At 25.9% G+C, this 23569-nt stretch overlaps 1 protein-coding gene and 1 pseudogene across 1 annotated transcript; both read left to right on the top strand.

Moving 5' to 3' along the window:
- Positions 1–243: 243 nt before the first annotated feature.
- jing (AE binding protein 2 jing) lies at positions 244–11482 on the top strand. The gene is made up of 8 exons (XM_015511540.2): positions 244–478; positions 2969–3107; positions 5781–6984; positions 7173–7352; positions 8006–8132; positions 8206–8333; positions 9193–9263; positions 11149–11482. The coding sequence occupies exons 1-8, from the start codon at positions 442–444 to the stop codon at positions 11303–11305; spliced, it is 2043 nt and encodes a 680-aa protein (XP_015367026.2). The 5' UTR covers positions 244–441; the 3' UTR covers positions 11306–11482.
- A 6880-nt stretch (positions 11483–18362) lies between these two features.
- Positions 18363–20524, top strand: LOC107163896 (AP-2 complex subunit mu pseudogene; annotated as a pseudogene).
- Positions 20525–23569: the final 3045 nt, after the last annotated feature.

The raw sequence follows: 23569 nt of genomic DNA on the forward strand, positions 1-23569 counted from the left end.
AGAACGGAACACACGGGACGACATCGCGCGCCGCGGTCGACCGTGATCGGACCACGCCGCCGAGTTCCCCCGACCCGCACCGATTGCACCTTTGTTGTGTATCCGTGTGCGTGCGTGCGAACGTACTTGCATCGCATGCACCGCATAGACGCAGCAGCCGCCGCCGAGCACGTAAACACAAGAAATGCGTACTTCTCCGACGGGTTAGACGCGTGTGTGTGCGTGCGTACGTGTGAGTGAGGGAGCCAAAGTGTATGTATGAGTGAACGAGCTAGTGTACGTGTGAGTGAGCGACCGTGTGTTCGCGCGTGCCAGTGTGAGTGCGCGTGAATGCAATTCGGTGAGGCGATCGCGATCGTATAGTTTGTGACGGTCCATACATGTAGTAGGCAGGCATATAAGCGGCAGTATAGTAAGTACACCACTGTATCGGACGGCAAAATGGCTGGAGAAGTGCGTTTCCGATTGACCGACAACCGTAAGTTTTAAGAAAGATACGACAATGTTTATTATTATGGTTACCTATGTTATATTATTGTTATTTTTGTGCACACGATATAATAACATCGTCTGTATAACGTAAGCTTAGATATAATATTATGGTATTTGATGTACGCATTTTCTTTATTCCGGCTCATATACTTTTCACGTACCGCGCGCGAGAACACCCTCTCGTCAGAGCGTGTCATCTATTATTATTATTATTATTATTATTATTGTTATTATTGTTATTATTATTGTTTTGCTTGTGTATGTTATGGATTACAACTCACACTCATGCAATGATTAACAATAACGATAATACGTAATAATATAATATAAATTTATATTTGTATTCATGTTATAATACGAGTTTATTAGGCATATCCATGCTCAGTTGTTTTGTTATTGGGTTTTCATTGGAGTATGATATGTATTTCGTGTTTAACAGTCACAATTTTTCAAAGAATAAAATATCATATATTTTTTATTTTTTAGATGATATTAAAATTAAATATCTACTCACTTGTAATAAAACTTCTATACATAAACATTATAGTCTTATAAATATTGGTAACTACCTCATAACTATAGTTTAAATAACTACCTATATGAATGTATACAATTTTTGAATACTAGGTATTTTATCATATTTTTGTAAAAAATTAAATAATGTTACTCATTATATTAACTTTATTCACCTATTTTTAAAGTAATAAATACATAAATATAAACAAAGGAATTTATTGTCATGAAGATATTATTTTAAGAATATTATTAATTTATTTTACAACCAATAATTTTTGTGTTTAATGTACTTCAGATAGTTACGTTTTAAGAAAGGATCTAATTATACTATTGTATTTGTTTTCTCTCTGATTCACGCTGAACATTTGTTTGCCAAAAAGATTCATGCAATATCAATTATTTTATGGTTATTACAAGTTTTAGAGGAAAGTCACCTATTACAAAATCTGTTGATAAAAAAGTTTTCTAGGGTTTGATGTATTGTTTTTGTGTTTTATTTAAACAATATACATAATGAAATGAATATTATATTTTTTGAGACTATTTACTCAAAATAATGTCAAACCCTCACGAATATTATTATTCATAATTTTTCTAATAATTTCACTCTAAAATTTATCTAAAACAATAAACAATGATATGTTTTGTCTAGTGTGAGGTTCAGAGAGAAAAAACAATTAGTGCTGTTGGCATATTCTTAAATTACTTTTTCATGTATTTTTATTAAAAAATATTGAGAATGACCAATATTTAAAAACTTATTAATTTAAATATTTTATGCAGCTAAAGTTACTACTTATAATTTATAATGAATTTTATACAGTTAACAGTTATATTTTGATTTTGATATCACGTAAAGTCTGATAAATATAAAAATAATTACTAATTAGTATATAATTAGAAACATTTTAATATCATAGAATATATTAGATATAATATAACTAGTATTTTTAAGAGTATTACTATTTAAACATTTTAATAAATATTTAATTTTACATCTGCTTTTGCAGTTATAAGCCACTGATATAATTGTGGTTATTAATTGAATATAATTAGAAGATGTTAGTAAAAGTATTGTTTTATTCACATTTTATACTATATTTTATTTATTTTTATCTGGTATCTGTTAAAACAGTTTCACTCAAATGCAGAACATGCACATTTAATCCTCTATTGACTCTTTGTATAAAATTAGTAGTTGCTTAGTACCGCGGTTGAGCTATGAATGTGAAAATGAAGTATAAAGAAGTGTGAAAATATTTATATCTCTGGGTGGGTATCATATACTTCAACCAGAACTTCAATTTAAATTCATGATTAATCATAGGTAGCTTGAAAATATTGTTTTAGTGCTGTTTAAATTTAAATAACATTAATAGGTACAATATTAAATAATTATTTAATTGGTTTAGAAATGTATCTATGTAGTGATTATTATATTTTTGTATCTGTATCAAGAGGATGTCAGCTCAATATTTGATTTTTCTCATCCCCTTTTTTGTAATCCTAGAGTAAAATTATAGAGGATCATATTTTTGAGGGTATTTACCTACTTATCAGTTTTATATTATATTACTATTTGACTCTGTATTTGACTTTGAAAATAAAAGATGTTTTGTAAATATAAATGATGTTTAAATTGTTTTTAAAGAGATAGTATTTAGACAAATCAATATGCCATACCCTCTAAAATATTATTCACTATCGTTTAGTAATGGGTGATTTTACTCTAAAGTTATTTAAAAACATAAAAAAAAAATGATTCCATGTAAATGATTTTTGTCTATGTTTCGCATAAACTAGAGAAAGAAAATAAACATTGTGCTGGCATCCTCTTAATGATTACAACTAATTTGGTTTATAAAACTATTTTAGTACCTAAAGCATTTTATTTATCTTTATCTAAAACACCTTAATATTAAATTCATAATCTAATGTATTTGCATTTTTTTTTTTATAGTGGATCCACTTCAGACATTGGATATTTGCCATGAGATTGTCAACATGACGTTTTGTTCATCAGACAGGCCTTTTACCTTAAAAAAATGTTCAAAGAAAAGATGTGTTGATAGGTATGATAGCTCCGAAAGTTCAGACAGGTGTGTAACTCATGTACAACTATTTTAGTTTTGTTAGTTTAAAATTTAAATGAAATATGAATATTGTACACTTAACTGTTATGGTGTTATATCATTACAGAAGTTTAGAAACTTTGAATACAAAAATAATTGATTAGGTATTATAAAGTTAACATTTGGTATAATAATAGGTTCTTATATAATATCTATCTAATGTTCAAAAGATTAATTTTTTTAGAATATATGAAATATAATAAGAAAATAATATAAGTAAAAGTTATATATATTATATTATTTAATAACCCGTTTAATAATATTCATTCTTTCCTTACTTTTATAATATTATTAAATATATTTTGAGCTCTAATGACGTTGTTAGAGCAACTGAGAATATTATATGTAATATATTCAATCAATATTAAACAGATTATATTAATATTAATTTATGTGATACATATTCAGTGCTGTGTTAACTTTTATTGATGCCAAAGGCTGTAATATTTGATATCCCTTCTTACAATGTAACATAAAATGTATGATACATTATACATTTCTTTGAAATTTCAATTTTAATCTTAAGAGAAAGCTACATGCACCGTCTTTGTATTACAAATGCGTAACATAACAAATTGTTTGTTTACTCTGAATAATCTATTTTACTTTGTTATGATTTGATATTGGAGTGAATTGAGGTGTACACCCTCTTAAGAAAAAGTTTCTAAAAATACCAGCGGATCATAATATTGAATCAATAACCAAAGAACTAAAGACACAAATTTCAGGGGGCTAAGAGGGAGTAACCCCTAGACATCACATTAGCCCCCACCTAAAAAATAAATAATTTTTATACACTTTTTTAGTCGTGTCGGATCGAACCCATAACAGGGGTTTCACACTGACTTTAAAAATATTAGTCCTCCCCCTCCCTGTAATTTTAGTGGATATTGTCCTGTACAAAGAACTAATGGAAATTGTTTAAAACTGTTGAGTATATAATGATCAGCAAATAACAGGTCCCTAATTATTAGGTTGATTATTTCAAATATTTAGTAGATTTATTTTTAATTATTGTACCAACATTATTATGTATTTTATTATGATACTTGTTATAGAGCTTACATAAAAATTATAGGTACCAAATAAAAAATGCAAACCTATTTTTAAGTAAATAGATAATAATTCTAGGTTTCAGTTAGATTTTAAAATAAAATGTATTACATTAGCATATATATTAATAATGATTGTGTATTATTTGAAAAATACAAATTTTTATTTTTCAATTGAATATTGTCATAGGGGTTTTTATAAGTATCCCTTAATTCAGCGGTATTAGTAAAAATGTCCCACCTCCTTATAATAAATCAATTCACGTGACTTAAGTAATACTGGGAATTAAGAAGGTAATTAAAAATTTTATTTTACACATAATTTTATACATGCAAAATCGTTATTCCTTTAAGTAATTCATAATTTTTATATTTTTTTGAACAGCAAATTTTTCATTTTTACCATTTGTTTGTTCATATTTATTTATTATTTTTATATAATAATAGTTATTGAATGTTATTTGAAAAATTACATTTCACCTTGAAAATTCTGTAATTTCTATAATCATGTAATTACCTTAATTTTAAATGCAGTATATTGTTTATGTTTATGGCAGTTATAGGAATATCCTTTGGAAAAATGAACTTTTCAACTTCTAGTATATGGTTTTTAAAATGAACTAGTTTAATTTCAAGTTCATAAAATTTAACTAGTGGATACTTGACAGTAAATATATTGTTGAATAAATAGTTGCAACCAATAGACATCCAATGATAGTGAATAACACACAACAATACAGTTAATACAATTAAGTAAATTTAGCATATATCATAATCTGGGTTGGCTAAAATTTCAATATTTTGAGCATAGATAAAGATCTATTGTAATAATGCACTAGGCGACAAAATACCTTTTTTTTTTAAGAAAATTTATAACCCAATTAATTATATACAATAAGTTAAACTGATGACTGTACATAAACATTTACATAGCATGAAATAAGACATGAAGTCATCCATTGTTGGGACCCTTCAAGGTAAAAATACATAAGCATTGACCAAAATACTGCCAATTTAGTAAAAGTTATTTTTCACATGTGGATTTTATACATTTTTACAAACATTAAATATCAAATTGCTACATTTTTCTAAAAAAGAATGATTATACAAATTACTCTTCAGAGAAATACTCATCTCTATAATATAAATCTCACAATATATTGTATATTTAATAATACATAATTTGATATTTTATCTTAAATTGCAATATCCTGTAGAAATTATTTTAAATACAAAAATCTGTAACATTTAATTTCTTCAATAAAAATACATATATTTTTTCCAATACAGTATATATATAAAATTTCTTTTATATACTATGGTTGTCAATTTATTAATGAACAAATCTAAATTAAAACAAAATTAACAATCTTAAAATTAAAAAAAAAAACAGGTTGAATATAATTAAAATGGGAGAATTTCAATTCATTGAAATCATGAATTAAATCGACCTTTTTATTGACCCTCAACTAATGCATGGTATTGTAGTTAAAAAGCTGTATTGAAAAATTTTTGTGTAACAATATTTGTTTAATTTATTATGTTTCTTAATACATTTTTGACTAGAAACTAAAATATAATTTTTCAGTGGTGTTGCAACCTTCATTACTGAACTTGGATCGCCTTTGACTCCAGATAGCCGGGTTAGTGAGTATTCCATTCCTTCTCCAGATGAATGTGAACCTGTAATGGCACCCCCACCACCTTTAGCAAATTCTGCTGATGAAATTGATTTAGCATGTTGGCCGTGGAGTGAAGAATGGGCAGCCGATTGTTCTAATATTGAATTATTTTCTGATGCCTGTGATACTACTGATTATTGCAAGACAGATACAAATATTGCCAACCTAGAACTTGACCAAAATGTAATTGAGGATGACTCGTGTAATGACAAATTAAACATTTTTCAAAATTCATCGAAAATAAACGATATATTTAATTCATTACCATTAGCTCAATGTAAACTTATAGAGTCTTCTGATGTTAAATCTGAATGTGACTTTGTTCCTGCTAAAAAGTTTCTTGTGTCTGATGAAGAATCACCAACAAAATTTACACTTCGTAGTTCTGATGAAATTTTGTCTAGTGACATCATTACTTCTCTACAATCCAATATTTTAGATAATAAATGCTTATTAAAAGATGAAGAATCATTGTTATCTTTACAATTTCCATCTTGTACCCCCTCAACGTGTTCAGATAATTTTGATGAGACTGATTTTAAACTGTGTGAAGATCATATGGACAACAGTATTTCAATCAAATACATAAAAGATGAAAGTAAAAAATCTATTTGTGATGAAGGTATAATTGATGCATCTTCAGCCAAAAATTTAAAATTAAATAATAATATTTCTGATGATGAAAGTGGCTCTAGTAGTTCGCATAAAAAATTATGTGTAAATCAGACAGTACTGCCAAATAAGGGTAGGTATTTTATGAGATCATCTTCTGGTTCTTCTCATGATTTATTTAAATCTAAAATTCCCCACTTGTTGGACCAAAATAAAAACATAAAAGATAATTTAAAAGCATCGCCAACAAGATTGAAATGCTCTCTTCGAAATTCAATCAATAAACATCAGCAATGTGACATTAATGGTTCAATAAGAAATAACGAACAACTTAATTATTCCACAACTGAATTAACTTCAGTTGGTTTCAATTCTAATAAAATCAGATTTCCAAAGTTGGATAGCCATTGGATTTCATTGAGAGGAAATATCATGTGTCGTTGGAGTAATTGTGATAGTCATTTTACTGCTACTGCTAAGCTCATTGAACATCTCCAGGTTTGTAGAAATTTTATTTAAATGTTATTTGTTTTATTATTTCATCATATATTTTTTATTATCTTAAAGGAAATACTACTTCATAATATATGTTAATTGTAAAATAGATAATATGAAAGATATATTGATGAATTATTTTGTTTATATTATATCATACTACCATGATTTAATAAATTTTTTACTTTCAGGTAAAACATGTAAATTCTCAGACTTTTAGTGAAAGTTTTGTGTGCTTATGGTCTGACTGCAAAGTATTTAATAAGCCATCTTGTTCACGTTCATGGCTTGAGCGTCATGTGTTAAGTCATGGAGGTAATAAACCATTGCAGTGCATTGTTCAGAAGTGCAGACAACGTTTTAGTTCTCAAGTAATTATAATTAATAATTCAAAACTAGAAATACTATTTAATCTACTTTTGATTTTTAGAAATACATACTTATCTTTAATACCTAACCATATTTTTAGATATATTAATGCAAAAACTGCTAAACTTCAAAATTTAAAAAAAAGTTCTTTATATTTTATATTCTTGTAGACAGTTAAATTTATCTTGCATTGAAAGAATAAAATAAAACCATTTAATTTAACTATTCATCATCCATTGTTTCATAAATATTATTTATTCATGTACTTTTTTAATATTACAATACATTTTTGATAATCTGATAAATATTAGACCAAAGGACTGAATTAACAAAAATATTAGATTGATAAAAACACATTTTAACTTAATGAAAAATCTGAATTTTTAACATTAATTTTTTATCAAAGATTATGCTTTTACAGCTTTTTCATTCAGTCCTTTAAGCACAAAAAGGGGAGTATTATTGGTATTTAACGAAAAAAAAAAATTGTAGAGCTGTTGGAGTACTGTATATTGATATTGAAATTTGAGATACTCAAATTCTTTTTAATAGTTAATACAATTCTAATATATTCATTTATCATAGAGTATTTGTGTCTATAAGTTTTTTAAATTTATAATTGATAGGATAAAAATAACGGAATATTTTTATACAGATAATGCTTGAAAGACATGTGAATCAACATTTTAAGTCTTCTAGTAATAGAGAGGATGAAGGTTTAAATGGTAAATTAATAAGAAGAAAGGGAAAGAAATTACGTCTACGTAGGCAACCATTCACTGGTAAATTGTATTCAGTTTTCTAGAAAATTATTAATTAACCTTGGTCTAACTGTATAAATCGTTATTTTTTCAGCAAGAAAATTTGATTACTTTGATCAGGCTACAATGATGGAATTACAAAACCAGTTATTCTTAAGTACACAGAATAGTCAACAAGATTTTATTGATTATAGCCGAAGAGCCATTAAATTTCATCCTAATGTAAGATTATCTTATTTTGATTTGGAAGAGTATATTATGTATCTTTATTCTGACAGTATTTTTAAATATTTAATTCTTTTACAATTTCAAATATGAGTATTTTGTATACTTTAAATTGATTTAATTGATTATTTATCTTTTTATGATAAAATAGTAAAATTAATTTTCAATTTAATATTGTAGTGTAATAATCAGAGTTAAATATCTTGTTTGATAGTATGTTGAGGATTTATTTTTTTTTATCATTAAAAATGTGATTCAAAATATTAAATATTGTACTATTGAAATTTTATTTATGTTTGGAATCTAATTTACTTAAAAAAGCAATGAAAGCCTATTATATTGACATAACTTTTTATTACTTCTTTTAAAATCTATTTGAAATATTAATTACACTAAGGAATATTGTAAGTATATATTTTTTAACACTATCCATAGCTAACTCTTGGAGTTAAACATCTTTACCAAATTTGTGCAATGTAAGTGAACTTAATATGTTAAAATTTCAAACTTAATTTCATTGAGAAATAGTAATAATCTGGTGCTAAGCCAGGGTTTCTAAAGGAAGTGTGTTTTAAATTTTAGTATAATTTGTGGTGGGTTCATACACTCTATTGTAGTCATCAGTATTCATAATATTATTATCAAATTTGAAATAGAACCATATATCCATATGATATCATATTTTTATATGTCTGAAGCACTTCATAAATATATTCATATATTTTGTGGTATTATAATGCTAATTATAATATAATACAGATAATTAATAACGTGCATTTATATAAGTTTATTATATTGGCATTATAAGTCATTATATATATTCTATACACATATTTACATATTTACTATTTTTTAGGTCATTGCTAGAAGAATCTTGGAAGGGAGCAAAAAACAAGAAGTGCTGATGCGTTGGTTTCCTCCTAATATGTATGTTTCTGCTAAAATCTATTTATTAATTATTAAAAAGTATTGATGTTAATTTTTTTAACCATAGTTGAATACTAGATATATTACTATAATATGATAATTTTATCTTCCATAAATGGAGATATTCTTTAATTCTGTTAAATGCTACAGAATAATTAAATATTTACCTTCACATATTTTACTATGTGGGAGTAAAATTCTTAAGATCCAAGCTGATAGCTAGATTTTTCTGGGTTAATTTCATAATTTGGCAAAAACATCACCATCTGTGTTTGACAAATGTGTCTTCTCTTCCATCATACTTTTTAGTTCATTGTATAATTTAATATATATAACTATTATAGTAATGTGTGAAAATTTTCAATCTGTCTTTAATGCACTTATACATTTTGCATAATTGTGCACAAGTAGCTCTATAAATTATAATAAGTAACCTTCAAGAGCTACGCACAGTTATCTTTTCCTTGGTCCTCCCATTCATTGTTATTCCTACTTCCTAAAATTAGATCTGATTATAATGCTCTGTTATATACACAATGAGCTTTAGAGCTGTTACTTGCCAGTAATCATCCATTTATTAAATAGGAAAAAACAGTATTAAGTATTACAGTTCTCTTTTTTTTTTTTTTTGAGTATGTAAAATAAGATGGGCTTCTGATAGTAGTCAAGTGATGAATCATACTAAAATCCCATGAAATCAGCAATAACCAATGGTTCTTAACAGATGGTTAAAACTAAAAATTATATAATGTATTATTATTGTCACTTATAGAACATTATAATTTATATATAAAAATATTATATTACAAACACACATTGTATGTTAATAGTACATTTGTACAATTTGTTCTATACAACATTATGATTGGTTGTTGTTGTTTGGTGTTATATTCATTATTGTGACCGAGACTAGTAACATATTAACTTATATAATAGTTGGGTGACAGGTATTATGTCTAATGCCTGTCACCCAACTATTAAGATATATTAGCATTAAATATATATTATTGATAGTGAATTATAGAGGTACACCAATTGCTAGTTGGCAGATATTTTGGATTTATGTTTTGTCATTGTGCAAATTTTTAAATCACTTTGATATTGCAAATAGAATTATAGATCTCCAGCTTAAGGAAATATTCAGTTACAAACTTCAAAAACAATATTACATTGTTATTGTCACTGCATAGAATTTGATGCTCATTTACTAGAAAGTGAAATTAAAAAAAAAAAAAAAAATTATACAACCGATAAGTGCAAGTATAACAATATTGTTAGGTGTATTTAATATACCAATTAATGTCATATTTAGTGAACTATTGTAATAAACAATATTCTACATTTCTTATATTTATATTTTCTTGGTATAAATCAACTTAATTTTATAAATTTATAATATTATAATATTTTTATGTTTGATAACATTTACTTAATTTACTTGTAAATGTTTGCAATCTCTAGTGTTTTCATACATCATGTTATACTAATGATCTATAGTTTATTAACAATTAGGTCTAACTTCTAAAAGTTTAAATTATAATAAGTTATTTTAATTTATACTTTTAAGAAATGTATCCTGATATCTACCAAATAGACTGGTAATGTTGTTAACTACCACAAAACTACATATATTCACTAAAACAGAGTATATATCATTATCTATATATAACTGGCAACACAATGAGGTGCCATTTTGATGAAATGGAGGGTTCATATTATCTCTATTTCATACATTAAAATATTTTATTTTATTTGATCCTTAAGGTCATATAAATTGTAGATTTTAAACAGTTATGTCATTGTTATAACAATTATATCATTAGTTGTTTTAATATTTGTTTTGATAACTTATTAACTATAACATACATTTGTAATTTTCTTATAGATTAGAAGATGAATGGATCACTTGTGATAAAAAAACAAATTTCAATGTAATTGAACGTGTTGTACCTATTATGTCAATGAGCACAGAAAATCGAGATTCTATTACTAAACTATTCGGTAATATTTTTCCGCCTACATCTCGACGTTCACGTAAATGAACATTTTAATATAGCCACTTTACAAAAGATGTTCTTAGTTTTAATTCTTCAAAAATTCTTGTGATATTTTAATGTAGTACCTAAGCAATAATTTTAATTTACCTATGTGTCTTGATTTATACAAATTGTTTAGATAAATAATGGTACAAATAAGTGCCTCAAAATAGTAATGATTAAGTGATGCAAACGTGTTATCACCATAAATGAATTGTCTATAAATACTAGTTTTTTTTAACACTATACATATCATTGTGGTCAGTTTGGCAAATCATTAGTATATTATATAATATTACCAATACATACAGAGTACTAACATTTATTTTTACTTTAAAACTTGTATTATATTAGTCATTTTGTTTTGTAAATACTAGTCTAAATGTACTCTGTGGTAAAAGGTTTATATTGTTATAATCCATGCATTTGTCTACAAACATAAAACATGCAATAAGAGTGACCATAAATGAATCAAGATATATGCTAATTTTGTACTTTAATAATTATTGTATCTATCTTGTTACTCAGTTCTTCTGTTATCTAGAATCATATTTTTATAAAGATATTTAAATATATATTTTTTTCTAAAATCATAGGAAAATAAATACATACTAAATATTTCAACGTGGTACTGACTTTTAAGTGCCATTTAAATATCAATGACTGATGGAACTATTTCTTAGACATTTACACAATTAACTTATAAACCATATATCAAGTATTTTATTTTATTCAAATGTGGACATTTTTATGTATTTATTTATTTTTCAGTTGAAAAAACATTGTAATACTAATTTATAACTATTTGTTCAAATAATATTTCATGACAGATCTCAATTAATTATATTTAAAGTAGTATTAATAAAATAATTACCCATTAATGATTTCAAAAGTTTATTATGCCTTGTGTTTTATGATTTGGGTTTTAAAATAATTGATTTTAAACGTAAAATACAAAACATAACTAACACAAATCAGATTTTTACTAATAGTATTATTGTTTATTTTTTTACAAATCATTTTTCTTTTTCACTCTAAATTACATACTTAATGTATGCATTGTAGGTAAAAAATTTTGTTATTGATTAATTAGAAAATTATATTTAAATTAAAAATAATATATAATACGTATAATATATTCAGTTAAAATTGTTTACTGGGACTAGATCAATTTAGTTACATTAAATTATAAAATTTTAATCATAATTCTATAAATAAAAAAAATAATAAGTATGCAATCTGTAAAGGATATTCAATTGACACAATGTGTATTAAGAAAAAAATATACAATATAATCATTAAATACAAAATTGGGATTAGTTCATTTGTTGATCATTCGTTCACTATTTTAGATAAACTACAAGACTGCAAAATGTATCTTATCACACTAATCTCATTGTAAATGTTATCAGATGAATCAATTTTAACTGTGCATGCTATATATATATTTATAATAATTACTCTTTGCCACATTTTTAGGGTTTTATTTAATCCAGACATTTTGTGTACCATATTTTTATTTATAAAAAGTTTTATACAGAGTGAATTTTTTATTAATTTTTTTAATGAAATACAAATACAACATCACATTATTATTAGCATTTATCATTTATAATTTTAAATTAATGATTCTATGTCAAACTTTTGTTGGTTACTAAATTTGTATAGAATAAAATTATAAAAATGTGTATTTATTAATTTGTTAAATTTTAGCGATTTTTAATATTTTTTCCATTGTAAACTTTGTAATGGAAAAAATATTAATTTGATAACTGTTTACTCATATTATTTTTAGATTTAATTACCTAAATGTATTACCATGTAATTATTTTCATTAAGAAGCAATAGATTATAATTTATGTGAAGGCTTTCCAGTCAATTTTAACTCTAGTAATATAAAACAAATGGTTACAAAAATATATTATTTGTATCCGTGACAACGAAAATTTATCAAAGTATTCTTGTTAACATCAAATATTTTTAAATGACAATATATCAATCACAAAAAATGTATTTTCATAATTTTTTGAAAGAAATACCACTTAATAATGCACAATGTTGTTGAAATGAAAATAATGATTATTTTTTTACTCGTATATATAAATATATTTTCATGATTTATAATTTTTGCATTAACCTTATTTTGAGTTAGCTGTTTTAATTAATATTAATTGCTTTTAAAATTGAATTTATTATTTTAAATACATGGTGTATTCAATTTACCAATTTTACTATGGCCAAATGTAATGTTCATATTATAAGGTCATGATTAATGGAAATAATTTTAAAATGTATTATTTAAATTATATAATTTTATTTAAGAAAAAAAATATTGAATTTGATTATTATTTTTGTATAAAATACTATAATTATATGTATTGAGTCCTTTTTAATTACAAAAATAATTTTTATTTTTATAATGTTTTGAGTGAATTTAGTGAATTATAATTTAATTTTTAAATATCCAGTGATTAAGTGATTTTAGTTTATTTTATTTTCTTAATCTCTATACTTTTTCTGTATTTTTTTTAAAACTATTTTTGTAATGTTTATTTTAATCTTTTTATTTTTTGTATTACATAAAACTATAATTCTAGTCTTAGTTAAAATTTTAATTTAATTTCTTCTTCATTAGTTATCTTTAAATACTATACCTTTCAATAGTGTCATGCTTAGCAACATTAATTATTAATGTTAACAATAATTTGTTGATACTCTTCTATATAGTTGAAAAACACAATAATGACAAATTAATACAATTCTACACATGTCCTACATTTTAATAAATAGTGTAATTTTACTATTTATACTTAAAGACTGAATAACACTGCCAAATTTGTTAAAGATCTTTAACGTAGCTTAATTCAATATAGTTTTAAAACTTTAATGAAATACATTTGATTATGATTGAACGATAGACTCTACATTTTCTAAGGTGTTCATTTTTAGTATATCAAAATTATTTTTTAACATCTATTATATACTTATTATTTAGATGATTAAAAGATGTATAATTTTGCATTAATTATTTAATTTTTTTTTTTTTTTTGAACTTTAAGACTTACTATAAAAAGATTTGAAGTATTACAAATAGGTATGAATATAATAAGTAAATTAATTTTAGAACAGTTTCTTATTATAATTTTTTAGTTTGAAATGTAATAAAGTTACTTATTTATTATTATTTTTCTAAGCTTTAGCAAAAAGACATGTTACATCTGTAACTATTTAACATATTGTATTCAAAATTTTCTTCCTTTGTATAAAATAAATTATTTATACATTTTTTATCATGAACATAAGGTTTTATTTTGTATTTAAATATATTTTTAAGCTGTGTGATTGTTTTATATACTTTTAAACATATTGTGAACTTAAATATTGTCAAAGTAGTAATACAAGTAATGGTGTGATACATTCTTTATACTGATACTGATTGTATATAATTATGTATAAATATTATACATGTATGTATTTGAAAACATAATTAGTTAGTTGTGTTCAATAGTAACAGTAATTATTTTAATTTATAATTTGTAAGAACTTTATTAACATTAAACAAATACAAAATAAATAATGATAGATTTAGTTTAAAATTTTTATTGTTGTTTTTTAAATACCTTTCTCACGTATTAAATTTATATTAAAATCCTAATAACACTTATGAAACCATTATGATTTATTGATTTAAATTATTTTATTTTATTATTCTTTCCATTTTTCTACATAAGTACCAACAATTTATTAATGTGTATTAAAATAGAAAAAAAATGTAATATTTATTATTGGATTTTTGTACTCACATAATATGACATGTTTCAATATTTCCAGTACATGTAAATCGAGTAAAATAAATAAAAATAATAAAAATAAAGAAAAGTAGTGAAAATGTACATTACCTACCCTAATACAACACTTGTATATCAAAGAATATTATGATAGTCATTGTAATAAATAATCAGTTATAGGATATAGGATAAATTAAAAATCAGATTCTTTATTTCTTTAATTTGAGACTTGTAATGTAGTCATGTAGTAATTTTGTTTGAAATGTTATGTGTAACTGTATAAGTAGTGTGGGGAGAGTAAAGTCCCCCACAACCACAAGTCACTTTGAGGTAAACAATTTTTACACTCCCAAGATTAAGACTGAATGTGCGCCTATGAAACGGACTAGCTCATCGTGCTTAAAATTTGCTTACATAAAATGTGTTTACCTGAAATTGATTACCTATTCGTTTGTGAACATTTAAAATACTTTTGAAATATGTCAAAACTAATATCACATAACAAAATGAATAAACTAAAAGGATTTCTTAAACCATAACTAAAATATTTTAGTCAACATATTTCAAAATCAATTGTTTAAAAATTACGAAAAATGTACTCATAAAATTTTTTTTTTATCACAATTAGTGCCTACACTGGGAACAGTAAAAACATTGTTACACTGCAGAATTATTATTTTTTTAATTGTTACTTAAATTACCACTATACTTAGGTTTGCGACTACTTCTAAACCAATGACTAAGCATATTTAACAATTTATTGTTTTATTAAAATTTAACTTCTAATAATCTCCAAATAAAAATATTGTATGATTGTCATAATAAAAATACAAAAAGAATTATAAGGTAATAAAATAATTGAGTTTATTTTCAACTTTATTTATTATTTCAAATTTCAAATCTGTTTATGTAGTAATATAATAAAATACTTATTTTGTAAAACTCGAAGTTTACCTGCATTTTGGATTGATCGTTTTCCGCTGTTAAGCTGTTTTAGCATTTAGCTACTTGCATTCTGTGTATGATTTTGTTCTTAAATGTAGTTAAATTCCGTATTGATAGAGTTCTTTGCATAGAGATTAAAAAATCGAAAATTTTTCTTTTATTTTGGCTACATTTAATTTCATCAAAATTATTTTTAAAAACATTTAGACATAAATAAGATATATCTAATATTATATTTGTTGGTGTTTTCAAACCATAACCTTGGCCTGTATAATCATGCGCGTTTTGTTTTATAATAAAAGTTGATTTTCATCATTTATATTTGTTTTTGTTTTTTAATTTGATTTGCATAATTCACAATTTAATTTTTAAATTCATTGTTTGCCAAGTAATCAGCAAAATATGTTATGCTACAAGTCTACAACGAGTCCGACGATATTGGTGTTGTCTCAACAGTTGTGTTTAGGGCTACCAGAAGTTTCTGAAGAACTAGAAACTGATTGGAGCGTTTCATTTAAATCTTCAATTACTATTGGCCGCGGTACTACAGTTACGTTTTTATTACACCTACGACCTACGGTTGTAATTATTGTCATCAGTTTCATAGTTGTTGCAACACGTTGAAAATTGCATTAAACTGTAAGTGCATGTAGGTATATGGCCAAAATAACGCTGTGTGATTCCTGTTATATCCATTTTTTTGTCTCCATAATAAAAAAGAATTAGACGGTTTGCACCAAAAATGAAAATTCCGACCTGTTTATATTATATAAAATCACCTTACTTGGCTCAGTTACCTTAGATTCAACTTTTCTTGGATTAATCGGTATATTACTTCAGACAATATTTGTTGAAAGGAACATTTGATGCGATTCAAGACGAACAATAAGCCTCTGGCGACGGAAATGACTAACGAATTATGAGCATTTTTAAATACTTAATCATTTGACATTCTTACTATAAAATTTAAAAGCAAATTGTACGATAGTGACATGATCACATAATGTACTGAACTTCAAGTGTCAAGTCTGATGATTTATAAATTTTACTCTAATATTAAAGCTTAAAACACAAAATTAGAAATGCCACAGAAATGACTCAAATATTCCATAGATATATATAATAAATTGTCTGCTTGTAACGACTCACGGATACCTAATACATACCATATAGAATACTACGAGTTCGGGAGTTTGGAAACAATACTCTATGAACATTTTCACCGAAGTCCTATATTCAATAGCCAGGGTTAAAAATTTAAAATTGTAAACTCATTTTCGTATTTTTTTTTCACGATTGTTTCAACATGACAACATATATTTAGAATTTTTTATTTTAACCTCCCAAAAGTACATAATATTATGCTATGTTCAGTTAGAAACCTCCATTAAAGTTTATGATGAGAATTTTTTTACTTTAGAAAAAATGTGTACATACTGCAAACCATAGACTGTATATTGGTCATATTATACAAGATTTACAAGGAAGAAATTTGAGTGTATCGATACGTATCGATCTGATTTTGAGTGTTCAAGAAGTTACACGTTCAATATACAAGCGATATGTACCGACCAGGGGTAACTATTCTCAGTCGATACGTATCGAATTAATCTTTTTGAAAATCTTGATTATTCATGAGTTTAAACTGTTTAAAGGTCTATGCTTAGGATGCAAAAAAATAAGACACATTTTAATAAAATTAATGTATAATATGCATATTTGCTATGTTCAGGTAGGTCTCAGAATTCAGGTCTAAAATAGTACCCAATTTCCGCCCACAATGTGCCATAAAATATGATATTTGAATATATTATTCTCTATTTTTTATATTGCTTTTGCACTTTTGCTGCGGTCGCCTCCATATAGTAGCCAGTAAGTTAAGGTTGTACCGCTCATTTCTTCTACGATGTGTCCAAGATTGTGATTTCTGACACAGAAATTATGTGAACTCGAGTCCGGTTGGATACGACTGCTTTAATCACCTGCTTCCTCTGCCTGTAAGTTAACACAATGTCACAATGCTAAGTACCTATAATATAAAATATGTAGTATGTCAAAAATAAAAGTATAATATGGTACAGAAATCCCTTTCTGTTTTAATTACAACAAATTCAAATTTCGCGGCTTTATGACGTTCATCTGCTTACCGAAAATATTTACAGAGTCCTTGATATCTGACCGTAAAAAAGTTACGATCATACCACAGATTATATATTATTATTATATATTATATATTATATATTATTATTAATATTATTATATTTTATATAATCTGTGATCATACCATGTTGTTATATCATGGGATACGATAACGCAGAGCGCTGATAACAGAAATCGGATAATCGGTAACACAGTAGTAGTGTTGTAGTCGCGCACATACGAATTTGTTGTATCAATAAATTATTAGTTTTTTTTTATATTTAATATTTTTGCAATAAATTAAACACGGTTGACCGGAAACCAGACAGCCCCAGACGTCGCCATGATCGGCGGTCTGTTCATGTATAATCACAAGGGTGAAGTGCTGATATCGCGCGTGTACCGCGATGACATCGGCCGCAACGCCGTGGACGCGTTCCGCGTGAACGTTATACACGCGCGGCAGCAGGTCCGCTCGCCGGTCACCAACATCGCGCGCACTTCATTCTTCCACATCCGCCGGGCCAACATCTGGTTGGCAGCTGTCACCAAGCAGAATGTCAACGGTGCCATGGTATTCGAGTTTCTCATACGGTTCACACAGGTCATGCAGTCGTACTTTGGCAAGATCAACGAGGAGAACATCAAGAACAACTTTGTGCTCATCTACGAGCTGCTCGACGAGATACTTGATTTTGGCTATCCGCAGAACTGCGACACAGGCGTACTCAAGACGTTTATTACACAGACGGGCGTCAAATCACAGAGCAAGGAGGAGCAGATGCAGATCACGTCCCAGGTCACAGGCCAGATCGGCTGGCGACGTGAAGGCATAAAGTACCGCCGTAACGAGCTGTTCCTCGACGTGCTGGAGTATGTTAACTTGCTCATGTCGCCCCAGGGTCAAGTGTTGTCAGCACATGTTGCCGGCCGTATTCTCATGAAGTCTTACTTAAGTGGCATGCCAGAATGTAAGTTTGGCATCAATGATAAGATTATAATGGAGTCCAAGGGCACCAAGATTCTTGATGACACTGGCTCGAGAACAGCTTCTGGCAAGCCAGTTGTCGTCATCGATGATTGTCAATTTCATCAGTGCGTGAAGCTTTCAAAATTTGAGACCGAACATTCCATAAGCTTTATTCCTCCTGATGGTGAATTTGAGTTGATGCGTTACCGCACCACTAAAGATATATCATTGCCATTCAGAGTTATACCTTTGGTAAGAGAAGTAGGTCGTACTCGCATGGAAGTCAAAGCCGTATTGAAGTCTAATTTCAAACCCTCCTTGTTAGGTCAAAAAATTGAAGTCAAGATTCCTACTCCCTTAAACACGGCTGGTGTTCAATTGTTATGCTTAAAAGGAAAAGCCAAGTACAAGGCTTCAGATAATGCAATTGTGTGGAAAATTAAGAGAATGGCAGGCATGAAAGAAACACAGTTATCAGCTGAAATCGATCTTTTAGAGACTGACACTAAAAAAAAATGGACTAGACCACCAATTTCAATGAATTTTGAGGTACCATTTGCCCCTTCTGGATTTAAAGTCAGATATTTAAAGGTATTTGAGCCAAAGTTGAATTATTCAGATCACGATGTTGTTAAATGGGTTCGTTATATTGGGCGAAGTGGATTGTATGAAACTAGGTGTTAAACAAATACAACTATTAGATATACTTAATTTAATCATTTCCCAAAATTCTACTTCATAATTTTTTACATATTGATTAATATAATATTAATTATTGTATCATATTATCATATTTTTAATTTATAATCCATTCAGTATATTGAATTGTATGATTAAATACATTCATTATTTTTTAGGCTAGTAATTTATGTTCAATTGATATACATTATATATTATATTTATGTTTCAACGAATTGATACAAAAGTATTGGCCAATATAATTTTTATTATTACTATTATCATACTTACATTATTTATTTATTATTTTATATAATTTTTTTCTTTTTCTTAATTTGATCTGTGTTATATTTTACTTAGTATTTATAATTTTCTATAGCTAGTAGGTACTACAGCTGAATTTAAATGTTTATTGGCTGATTGCATAAGCAATCTCTAAAAATTTAACAAATAAATAGTAAGCCAATGTCCCTTCAAGATTTAGTGACCTGTGATTGGCACATTAAATTTTATTGAACCATTATGTTTCCTAATATATTTTTCATGCAACCCGGCATAGTTAAATATTAATTATTGTAATAATTTAATATGCAACAGTTGATTCATTACATTGGCGTAATGATATTGATTCTATTCAGGAAAAAGAGTATGTTTATTTGTGCTTTATTATAATGTATGATATTATATTAAAAGTTAGATTAGTAATTGTGTGTTGTCATTTATTTATATAAATATTCTAGCTACTACAATTTAGTATTGTTATACGGTTCATTTTTAAAGTAAAAATTATTTGTATAACTGTCATCAGTTAGTTACAAAAAAATTTAAATGAACAATAATTAATATTTTGTAGCCACTTTAAGATATTATAATATATTCATATGAAATTTATTTCATCCAATATGGAATAAATTAGTTTAATGGGAGTATAGTGTTGTTTATGCATATATGTTGATATATATAAATATAATATAGATTACGTTATCATGATGTATTAAAAAATTATAAAAATAAAATAAAATGTATCCCTATAGTATTTACTATTTAAATAATAATTTTTTTTTTTAAATTATAGGTTTATGGTTTATTATTTTGAAAGTACATTATTATTCATAAATATGTTAAATTGGCACAACATATCTATATTTTGTTTGGTTACAACTAAAATCTAAAAACCTATCATGATAATTAAATATTTATATACCTACTATGTTTAAATTTAAATAAAATACTATCTGTTTTAGATCAATTCATCAGTGAAAGATCAGGAAAAACAATTTCTTCAGATAGATTTTATCATAGTATATTATGCTTAGATTATATTATGCAAAAATTAATATTAAACATCTGACATTTTCAACATATTTTATTTCATAACATTAGAAGATACAATATACATACATACAAATACAATATACCTATATTATTAGATTATAAGTACTTACTTATGTTATGTAAAAAAGTAAAATAGTTTATTTATTTTCATAATCAATATTCCAATAAAATAAATTTTTAATTATTAATATAACACGAGAGATCTGATAATAATAAAAATCAGATTTAATATTTAAATATTTTATAAATTAATTATGTAGTTGGTAATAGTAACAATAATGTATATCTATTCATAAAATGGAACAAATAATCAGTGTTGGTAAATTAGTTTTGAAAAATAATGAAGTTATGCTTTTTACTTGTTACATTAAATATTTATATTTAAATAATATTTGCTTTATCCGACATTGTTTTTATCATGTTATGTTATTTACACTTTCTTTTAAAATGTATTATAAAATCAATCCATAAAAACTTATAAGTACCTATAGGGATAAGTTTATTGTTATACATTATTATAGTACTTTACTTTTATATAACTTGTATAGTGGTTTACAGTAGCGTATTTAGATATCATTTTTGAGGTGGGCCATAATATATCGCAACTAACAATAATGATTTAGCACCTAGAGGCTACTATATATTTAACAGTTAAGGCTGTAATTTTGGGAGGGGCTGCAGGCCACTAGGCTATTCCCTTATATGCGCCACTGGTGGTATAGGTATGAGTGTATGACAATGATAATGTAGGAACATTAATGACTTAAAATATTAACTAATGTTAACTATTAATGTTATTTAAAATATAATACTTTATAAATGAAAAAAAATGTAAAAGTATTAATTCCTGGGATCTTTAATAATATTACTGATTATTATCTAAGACTTTCGGTGAAAAATAACTCATGACTTTGTACAAATTGCTTTTAAAAAATAATTTTTTATAGTTATGTTAAATTAAACAAAATGAAGTAACTATACAGTGTTACCGTAAAAGTAATTTTATTATTCTAATTTGTAATTTATATTATGTTACTTCTCAACTTCTCAACACTAAAAGACTCAAATTAAACATTTTAGTGGAAGATCATTATTAAAAACTGTAAAAATTGCACTGCTGTATTTATATGATGTGTTGATTGTTGATAATATCTCATCATAGAATACCTGGGTTCTAGGTAACCAGTGGATATGTAAAAATTTTAATTCAATCACAGATTAATAAAAATGATTCTAAGTGGGGACGTTATGAAAAGGGCTTGTATTTTAAATATATTATTTATAATATTTTATCATACAATATTATTATAAATTTAAAAATTAAAAGTTGATAGAACTGTATGATCTGTACGATGGTGAATGTAGTTTCATGGTATAAATATCCAAAAATTAGTCCAAGTGATTAAATAGTTATAAAAGTAGTAGTTACTTTTAAGTTTTAACTTAACTAGTTGTATTTTTGCTGTACATTTTGAGGAACTTGAATAGTTATTTTTAAAAAGTCTTTAAGTTTATCAAAGTTTTTTTAATAAACTATTCTTAAATAATGTAAAACATTTTTAGTATAAAAATGTAATCAATATTTTACGTAAATTAATTTAATAACATACCAATTGAATATCATATTTGTTATAATTATAGTCTCTTGTATAACAATTATAACATATTTGTACTTTGTAGTAGGTACCTATATAACTTTTTGGTAGGTTAGTTAGTTTTTTAATTGACAAACTCAAAGTCTAACATCTAAGATACTATTATATTTCTTAAGTAGGTAACTTAAGTATAAAACAAGTAACTTTAAAAAAAATGTCTAACTTAAAGTGGTTAGAAATTATCACCAACTTGATTAAACACTATATTTAATATTATACAAAATGGGACCTTTAGTTGTGATCAGGTAGGTATTTGAAAATAAGGAATGTCAGTGATTTAGTATTCATGCATCGCATTCGCCGCTTTGAAATTCATTGTGTAGGTGTTAGGCAGGTGTGAGGTGGTTGTAGTCTAGCAGAAAATACAGATACACAAACTTTTACAATAGATTCCGTCAATGTAGATAAGAACATACGATGACATGATAATAAAACTTTTTATGAGAATTTAAAACAGGTAAACATGGTAGTAATTTTTTAATGCTAAGTGTTAACACTTATAAGGTACTAGTGTCTAGTAGTTATTTAGGCAATATTTAAAAGGATTTAAATTAAAGTTCAAGTTTTCAAATATTTGATTTTGAATTTTTATATATGTCGCATTACATAACGCAACTGGCATCAGTAGTTGAGGCATCAGAATTCCAATGAGATCCTCTGGAGAAGTTCTCATTGGCGTAACATTATTAATCATTAATGATCATGGAGTTACTTCATCATATGATATGTAATGGTTAAGTTGTAACCACTACTGATGCGA

This window comes from Diuraphis noxia, unplaced genomic scaffold (assembly GCF_037042655.1).
Source record: "Diuraphis noxia isolate RWA-SAM2 unplaced genomic scaffold, SU_Dnox_SAM2 contig0001, whole genome shotgun sequence".
NCBI classification, from domain to species: Eukaryota; Metazoa; Arthropoda; class Insecta; order Hemiptera; family Aphididae; genus Diuraphis; species Diuraphis noxia.

Bases quoted from the DNA above. Each gene is read 5' to 3' on its own strand.
- jing (XM_015511540.2), top strand. From the start codon at position 442: ATGGCTGGAGAAGTGCGTTTCCGATTGACCGACAACC. The intron at 8,133-8,205 runs GTAAATTGTATT...TTATTTTTTCAG, and splicing joins ACGTAGGCAACCATTCACTG to CAAGAAAATTTGATTACTTT. The intron at 8,334-9,192 runs GTAAGATTATCT...ACTATTTTTTAG, and splicing joins CCATTAAATTTCATCCTAAT to GTCATTGCTAGAAGAATCTT.